This window comes from Bidens hawaiensis, unplaced genomic scaffold, assembly GCF_021521415.1.
Source record: "Bidens hawaiensis isolate Kalapana, Puna unplaced genomic scaffold, B.hawaiensis_p1.1 tig00001032_1, whole genome shotgun sequence".
NCBI lineage: Eukaryota > Viridiplantae > Streptophyta > Magnoliopsida > Asterales > Asteraceae > Bidens > Bidens hawaiensis.
The window spans coordinates 4005709-4015022 of NW_027491060.1; the positions used below are offsets into that span (position 1 = coordinate 4005709).

The 9314-nt window shown below is 34.4% G+C and overlaps 1 protein-coding gene and 1 pseudogene across 1 annotated transcript; one reads left to right on the forward strand and one right to left on the reverse strand.

The window, feature by feature from the left end:
• The first annotated feature begins 2157 nt into the window (after positions 1 to 2157).
• On the forward strand, positions 2158 to 3027 carry LOC143553873 (ethylene-responsive transcription factor ERF014 pseudogene; annotated as a pseudogene).
• A 2683-nt stretch (positions 3028 to 5710) lies between these two features.
• Positions 5711 to 7030, reverse strand: LOC143555793 (aspartyl protease AED3-like). The gene has a single exon (XM_077045294.1). The coding sequence runs from the start codon at positions 6842 to 6844 to the stop codon at positions 5711 to 5713; it is 1134 nt and encodes a 377-aa protein (XP_076901409.1). The 5' UTR covers positions 6845 to 7030.
• Positions 7031 to 9314: the final 2284 nt, after the last annotated feature.

Consider the following 9314-nt stretch of genomic DNA (forward strand, 5'->3'; position numbering starts at 1 on the left):
GCCTTGATCATATCCTTCACCTCTACTTTTGTACCAAAAACTTGTCCCACATGGAAAAGATAATCCATGTCCCCCTCATTTCTTTGTTTCTCATTATACATCCTATCATTATCCAACATCACATCATCCATTTCTATGTCCAAACCCTCTAAACTACAATTTGCATCCTGCTGTTCAACTTCAAAATCAGTATGCAGTCTGAAATCCCTCATATCTACATCTACATCATGTGTTTCACCATCTTCATAGTTGAAGTCACTATCTGAATCACTTTCTGAATCTTCATCACCATCCATAGTTTTCTTAACATTTTTAGATTTCTTTTTGTTCTTAGATTTCTTCACATTCTTTGGTTTCTTAACTGGACAACCCTCTAGATGTTCATCATCATCAGAACTCTCATTTCTCATTTCATAGTTAGAATCCCTACTATCATCAGTTCCACTTTCATCTGAACTTGAAGACTCATCTCCACTTTCTTCATCTGAAATTGAAGAATCTTCACTATCTCCATCCCCACCTCCATCTACATCACCATTGTAATCAATCTCCACCTCATTTGTAGGTTACACACCAAAAGCATCCTCTCCAAACATAGGGTCAAATTCTAGATCCTCATGACATATATCAATCTGGTCTTGTTGTTCAACAACACCAACATTATTCTCTTCTTGAACATTCACGTTTGCATCCTGTTTGTCTTGTTCCACAACTACCTTTTGAACAACAACCTCATTTGTGCTATCTTGCCATTCCAACAACAACCTTTTCTTAACTGAGTTTGCTTTATCTAGTACGACCTCACTTGTAAGAAACTCCTCATCTGTTATCTCTTCAATGGTAAACTTTGAGGGTGAGCAGAAGTATGTGTGTACAGAGGTGAACTCATGCTCAACATACACATTCATTAACTGATTAAAAGCTCCAATATACTTAGCAAATCCCCTAACATCATCATCACTTCCCAAAGCTCTAAGCCCCCAATCCAATTCTGAACCCGGTACTACATAATGGTAGAATCTAACCTTATCTGTAGGATAGGATAATTCAAGCAAGATTCGATCAAGCTCGTGAACTGAAAACTTGTCAATATCTAGCATGTCAACAAAATGGACAACGGCTCTGTTATAAACCCGTCCAGGAAATTTGGTGAAACTGCCACCATGGTGCAGCTTGATCGTGAACAAATGTGGATTATTTACTACACAAACAAGATTAAACAGCTGTTAGTTAAATAAACCCAATTATAAACCCTAAAATTATAAACCCTAAAGTTTTAACTTACCATAAAACGCATCAGCATTTGATTGTTCATCAGCTTCACGAATGTAGAATCGAGGAGGAGGAGGATCATCCATCTTACGTTTTTAAGTTTTGAGAATGATGTGCAATTTAAGGTATTAACTGTCGGGTTGTTGAGTCGAGTCAGATACGAGGGTTTTTAATCGCCGGGAATTGAATCGATTGAAAGGGAGGGGGGAAGACTGATAAAGGGGGGTTTAGTTGCAGAGATATATGAAAGGACAAAACTACCCTCACATGCGCCTCACGTGATGGGATTTAACTGACTTTTTCTAAACCAGTTAGCGTAAAGGACAAAACTTGTAGGAAAAAAAAGTTTAAAGTACACCGCCTGCAAGGAAACTAAAAAAAGGACACGAACCGTAATTCGTCTTATTTTAAAGGACAAAATTTTTAATTGGGTCTAAAAACTAAGTATTGTCTTCTGTTTCAATGGAATGATGTTAATTGAGATATAATGGTCTCAGGTTCAAAACATGACTGAGAGGTTTCTTGTCGATGATGTTTTTGAATGAGTCAGTCTTGAAGTGTCAAATCAGTATGAATGATTGATATTTCGTTTCATAAAAACTGACTCAAATATCGGAGGTTTGTTTTAAACGCGGATAAGAAAAAGAAAAAAAAACAAATATGTGTTATATAATATGATTAATATCTACAAGCTAGCAAAACTCATAGAGAAGTCAAAATGGATTTTATGCAATAATGTGAACTCCAAGTCTCTATTTTATTTTAATAATATATGGTATAGAAATTAAAATAACAAGAAAAACACCTGTCACCCATATATTTCACTCCACATGAAGACTATATATACAGTAACAACTTGGTTTCACTTCATCTTCATATCATCACTTGACACACAACAAATTGAATTTCTATTCACTCATCTTGTTCTATCTAGAGAAATGGTGAAGAAACAACAAAAGACTATTAATGAAACCGAATCATCATCATCGATATCATCATCATCGTTAAATATTAGCAAGAAGAAATACAAAGGAGTGAGAATGAGGAGTTGGGGTTCATGGGTCTCAGAGATTCGAGCACCCAATCAGAAAACACGAATATGGTTAGGTTCTTATTCCACGGCAGAAGCAGCAGCTAGAGCTTATGATGCAGCCTTACTTTGCCTCAAGGGTCCTACTGCTAAACTCAATTTTTCTCATAAGGACTACGACCACGACCACGACCACGACCACGACCACTCAACCACCACCATAATGTCTCCCAAATCCATTCAAAAGATAGCCGCAGCCGCAGCCGCCAAGACTCCAATGCCACCATCACCATCACCATCATATTCTTCTTCATCTTTATCCACTACACCATCACTTACTAATCTATTTGAAGATGATGAAACATTCTTTTCAGTTAATGATCCTTTTGATGGCACCTTAATGTCAATGGTTGCACCATGGTCCAACTTGGATTCATCATTTTTTGAGTTTGATCATTCTTCTTCTTCAATCAACCAAGATGTTTATGAACAAGAAGAAGAAGGTGGAGATATCTATCTATGGAGCTTTTGCAGATAGATAATTTTTTATTCATGATTCTTTTATTGATCGATCTTCAAATTGAAGAAACATTTACTGACATTATTTATTACTATATTTTTTTTAGTTTTTAAACAAATATTACTATTTATTTTTATATATGTAAAGGGGTGTGGGAATAATAATTTTTTGACGATCCCATGTGACTCTCTTGAAAATATGTTGGTGTGTCTTATATAGTTATATGTAGTGTTCTTTGTCTATGATTTGAATGAGAAGAAGACGTTATTTTATTAGTTGTATATTTTCCTTTCTTCTAGAATGGTTTTATGGTATACATATAGGTAAGATTTTATACAAAATTAGATTAAGCCTACAAACGTATGAACCAATATTGAAGCACGTGATAGCAGGCGAATTTTAATCTAGGGGTTGTATGGTCATTTTTATGTTATAGTTTTTTTTTACCTTTTTAAATATAATAGTCATTTGAATTTTTTTTTTAAACTATAAACGAGCAATTTTTTGCTCTTTAAACCTCTTTTAAGTGAAAAACATTGTCGAATATTGTTGTTATACAATTTACATATTGTTGTTACATTAGCCGTGTTTAGAATAAACTTTTATTATGAAAAATAAGATGTAATCTGTTATAAGTCATGTGTGTATTGGTTTTCTAACACTTAAATATTGGATAATATTGCTTTATCAATATCTAAATTTTATTTGATAGTTATTTTGATTTGTATATAAGTATTTGTTGTTATTATGATTTGAATATAACTTTTGGTTGTAATAAGAGCATTCTCAACCTATCTATTTATCTTCATCTCTATTTTCTGAATTTGGTTGTAAAGAGCGCTACATTTCTCTCTTTCTCAATTAAATAACATTTTTTTTTACATTTATCATTACAGTTTTCATTCTCCTCTACTCACAACAAATTCAAAAAATACTAAAAAATAAAAAGGGTAAACTCTTTTTCTCCAAATTTACAAAAAATCACTGCATTTTCATAATCAGATAATTGAAAACCGTGCCAAGGACATCCTAAGCAGTGACGGATCTACAGGAGGGTTCGGAGGGCCCGCTGACCCTCCGGCCATACTCCGGTCAAGCATGTTATGTTCCTTCGACGAGTAGGCTTTTTCTTATATTGACCTCCTAATTTGTTAGATAAAGATAAGTAGCAGTGAGCGAAGTTGAACAAAATGTAAAAATGATTCATCTGTATAAAATTTTTATCTGTACAAGTAGTAGGCGAAGAAGATGAAGTTCATGGGAAACGAGGAGGGGGTAGTTTAGGAATATACAACCATCATAGTACATATTTGAGTCAAACCATCTTGGTCAATGTTTGTAAATATTTCTTAATTATTTTACTTTTTTTATTTAATAAAGTGTGTAATCATACTGTATTAATAATAAAAATGTAATAGTAATATTAAACTAACAATTTAAAATAAGTCCTTTTTTTTTACTAGAACTTCATTTTTTATGGATTGTTTTGCTCTTTTCGATTATTTGATTTAAAAGAGTTGTTTAAATTTTTAATTTTATCATTCTTTTAGTCTTTTTTTAATATAAGTAAAAAGTTATTATTCCTTTAGTCTTTTGTTTTAATGTAAGTAAAAAGTTGTTATTAAACACTAGTGTATGTAATATATATAAACGCTAGACATACCATGTATTGAACCTCTAATTAAAAGTTTCTGGTTCTGTCACTGATCCTAAGATGGGTATCGCCTATTCGCCTTGCTTTTACTTGTATTTGGTTATAATTTTAAGCTCCTAATGGGCCTAATCAAGTTAGGGCCAGAAATAAAACTTATAGAAAAGGCCTAAGCCCAAAAGTTGTTAGGCTCCCTGTAACCCACTTCAATCCAATAAAACTAACTTCCGTATGACCAAATAGTTTTAAAAGATTTCGACTTTTGTTGGGTAATTTATGTCAAATTCCATAGTTGGAAATAAACAGAACCATATAGTTCTAGAGAAATTTAAACTGAGGAAGGTAAGCCTACATGAATAATCAATTGTCACATGGGCCTTGAGCTTTTGAGATGAGGAAAGCATGGAAACAATAATAGGTATTCAAATAACAAATATGATAAATTAGTATTGAAACTTGTGTGTTGTGGCACGTTAAAAATATATTGAAGTTATCTATATCGAAACGTTGACAAAATAAAAATGTAGCAACGGTAAAAATTATGAAATCATTAAAAACATTAACATTGAAATAAACACGTTGGAACAACGGTTAGTTATGATGTTGTAAAAAGTTATTTAATTTAATGATTAACCATTATTAACCCTGTGTTCCGGTTGACCAGTGTAAAAAATAGATTAACATAAAAAAAGGTTCATATTTAACAAGTATAAGAAAGTTTACATAACAGTTTGTATACAATCGGTGTAAAATATATAAGGTGTTTGGAAACCCAAATGTCCAGCAATTATAGTTAACCGTCGATATACTCTACACACATTTATAATTTCAATCGATTTTTAAATCAAAGATTTTTTTAATTAAAATTTTGGTAACTCAAGAATTACTATTATGCTAATCGATAGCCTAACATGAATTAAATCACACCAGTTCATTTGGTATAACACAAATTTGGTCGGTAAAGGGAAATATCTCTATGTTACATAATTACTATACTTGTATATATACTTACTCCACTTGATTCTCACAATTAGCATGTTAATTTCATTTTTACTTAATTCTCCCCATAACAAGTAATTCTTTTAACTTGTTTAGAAAATATCAGTTAGAATTAGGTAGGAGTGTGTATATATATATATATCCCGTATGAGAAAGACGAATGCATAATGCCAAATAGATATGAAAACTTGCGTACAACAATAGGAATTAACAACAAAGACGAGTTAAATGGATCTAGTTACAAATTACGAGCAATTCCAACACGAGAGTTGGGGATATCAAACAAAATCCTCAAATTTTGTTGTTGCAAATTAGCAATGACATTCAACCCGGAGTTCACATTATTCGGGGTTGACGTCATCGCCAAGCAAGCAAGTGTCCCCACGCTACTATGTATCAATGTATTCTCCATAGGTAGAACAATGTCCAATCCCGTAAAATGGAATGTCATCCTTGGGGCTACATCTTCATGAGTCACTGAGAAACACGTGTCAAATGCGCCTAATGACGAAAATGGTCCTTGTGTTTGGTTCCTATATGCCTCCTTGATTATGTTGTAGGCATCAGGCACAAATCGGGTTATAACCGTTCCTGAATCGATAATGGTTCCTGCACCGGTGTTTAGGTTGAACTCTAGTAGCTCTGGAGGTATGGGTACCTTGACTTTACCGACACTTATACCCGTGAGGTTCACATAATACAAGGAAGGTCTATGTGGGTTTTTTAGAAGTGGTGTGTATTTTATAGTTTTTGGTTGGCCATTTGGGCCGAGCCTAAGTGACCCTGAAAAGTAGTAGGATCTAAAACTAGGTAGGCAATATGAAAACACACCAAAGTAAAGCGAACCCGATTGTGAAAGTAGTGACATCGGTCGTCGGCCCAATCCCAACAAGCCTTGAGGAGGGATAGAATGTCCGGAGATATTGCCAATGCATCCAAAAACATAGCTAGGAATTATGTCATTAGCCAATTGAAGAGAGTCACGGGATAAAGTGGCCGAAAATGAGGAATCGCCACCATAAGATTGGTTAAACAAGCAATTACTAATTGTGGATCCAGATGTTGGGCATGAAAGCCCACGGACCTGGACACACTCAGAAGTGGTGCAATCCAATGGCCCGTAAGTGGTTGATGTGTTTTGTGAGAACATGGTAGACGAACAACCAGTACACCCACTGCATGGTACCCATGCAGTGTCTGCACTCGTGTCCAAAACCATGAACATGAGTTGACCAGGTGTGCCAATTTTAACACGGGCCACATAATTGCCGATGTTTATGATTTGGCCCGGTCCAATTGGCACCGAAGATGTGGGATTTGTGGCAACAAGGCTTGACAGGTATGTTAGCCTTTGAGGGTCTTTGGAGGCCATATTGAGAACCGTGGTGGTCCATGAAGAAGTTGGTTTAGGCGACTAGAATGGTGAACATTTTCCATAAATATGGATGATGGAAAGATCCGATTTTGGGTTTAAAGATGGGCATGGATCAAAAGCTCTTGAAGTGGAAAGAAAAACAATGAAGAAGAAAGCAAAAATAGTGGAGTCCATGACTTTGGGTGGATTTGTACCTCATAACATTCTTTCTTCACTATATATAAGAAACCATTAGACATGTGAATTGTCAATAATACCCCCTATCTTCTTTGTTTCTTGGCTCTACGTTAAGTGACATTTTGGAAGGATGAAATGAAGCCATTGAGGACAAAATTGCCATAATGATTAAACTTCATTATGTCTTATCCTATAGAAAGGTTAAAAACATTTTGGCGTTTGTGGTCCAAATCATCGTGTCATAAATGGATTCGTGTAGCTTGTGACTGATTTTTATCTCATTCATGAATTGCATTTATTTGTAAGGTTATATTTCATTTGCATAGAACATAAAAAATATCAAGTAATATAATATTTTTAATTTTCAATCATATATATGTCAACTGAAACCACGGGATCGGTCGGTCACGGGTACCAACAGGCCCGGCCCACTCACTTACCACCAAAAATACATTTCAACTAAAGTTTTAGAAACAATATGAGAGTTAATTAAGTCATTAGTTAGTATGGTTTTAGAAAAGGTATTAAGGTTTTCAAGTACAATTTGGGTTATATGTTATATATCTTTGGTAACATATTTTGATATTAACACTAACGATGTGAAAACTTAAATAAAAAGCCTCTTACATACCTGATATATGAGGGTTTTTTCGTCACTCGCTAAATAAATTGCCCATATAAAAAATCCTTCCTTGTCTTCACCATTACACAACGCGGATTCTCTTCAAAAATTTGAATAGTGGTACATAATCCGAATTGTGACACATACATTGGCAGACTTACATATAAGTGTAGGGACAGGCCATACCCTGTAAAGAAAGTATATATATGCTAAAGTCTTATCTGATCCCTATGAAATTTTGATATTGACCATCTTCTGAATACCATGAAAAATATTTTTGGGTCCCACTGGACACCTATAGTGATCACAGTAACCGGCATCATGTGGCATTGTTACCTCTTTAGTAGGTATGCATCTCGTAACGACATAGACTTACGCATACACTTTTATCCATCTATATCTTTAATATTAAGCTTATAACATTTCGTACGTTGAATACCAAGTAAAAAGTCTGTTAGAAATCCAAACAATTAATACATAGAATCTATAGTATAGGAAAGTAATGTGGTGTTTGTTTTATAAAAAAAAAAGCTTTGCAGGAGCTCTTAAGTCTGCGTCACGCAGACATGAGCTTTTGTAGAGTGTTTGTTTTCTTGCATGCGTTTCATTGAAAAATATACGTGCAAACTCTTTTTGATGCAGATCTGGCCCAGCCTCTTTTTACATATTCTAACCTCATAAACCATTGTTCTCATTCACAGACTCTCAACCCTAGCCACCACTCCTCGCTCCTCCACCGGTCGTCGCCTCTCCACCCCTCGCTGAGCAGTTAAAGCAATGTATGGAATGAATGATTTAAAAAAAATGTTATTGTGGTTTAATGAATGTTATTTCATTGTTGTATAACTATTATTTAAATTTCAATGTTGAAAAACTTTTAAGTTTAAAAAATCGGTTTATTAAATTACAATTTAATTTAGCAGCATACAAAAGTTATAAAAACAAACAGTCTTCGTATTACAAACTACACGCCTTTGGTCCACTTCTTCTTCTACATAGGTCTACAGATGTGATCCATAAACTGCAGACATTTCACATCTTAAATAACAAACCACACCTAAGTTATGATGGTTTCGTTACTTTTACCACTAATTTATTTAAAATATATAGAGTTATAGACATGATATGGTCTAACTAGAAAGTACAAATAATGAATGTATTATGTGAACAAAAACAACAAACAAAACTTCAGGAAAAGCTTGGAAACATTGAAGGCAACAAAGATGTTGACTGTCGAGGGGTAAAAATATAAATTATTAGACTAAGGGTATGAGTCACTCCCCATCACTAGTAGTGTTGAGGTGGCATCAATCGTGTCACGGAAACATCGTGCCACCTACCCCAAACCACTAGTGACAGGGTCCCATTAACCATCATCTTGCGATTCCCTCTCCAAAATCTTCAATCATGTTTGCCTTCTTCTTCTGACTAATATAAGTAAATGAAATGGTAAAAATGGATAATATAGGTTGAGTGATGGAGTTAAAGAGTGGAGAAAAACTGAGATGACACTTATATGACGGGGTGATAAAAATGATGAAACGTGAGTGAGTGACCAACAACGCATAGCCTTAGACGGACCCGTAGTTTTAAAAAATATACAAAATACAAAATTATAGTTGATGTTTAGGGCCCAGAAACTCACGAGATATATTTGTTCCGAACTTT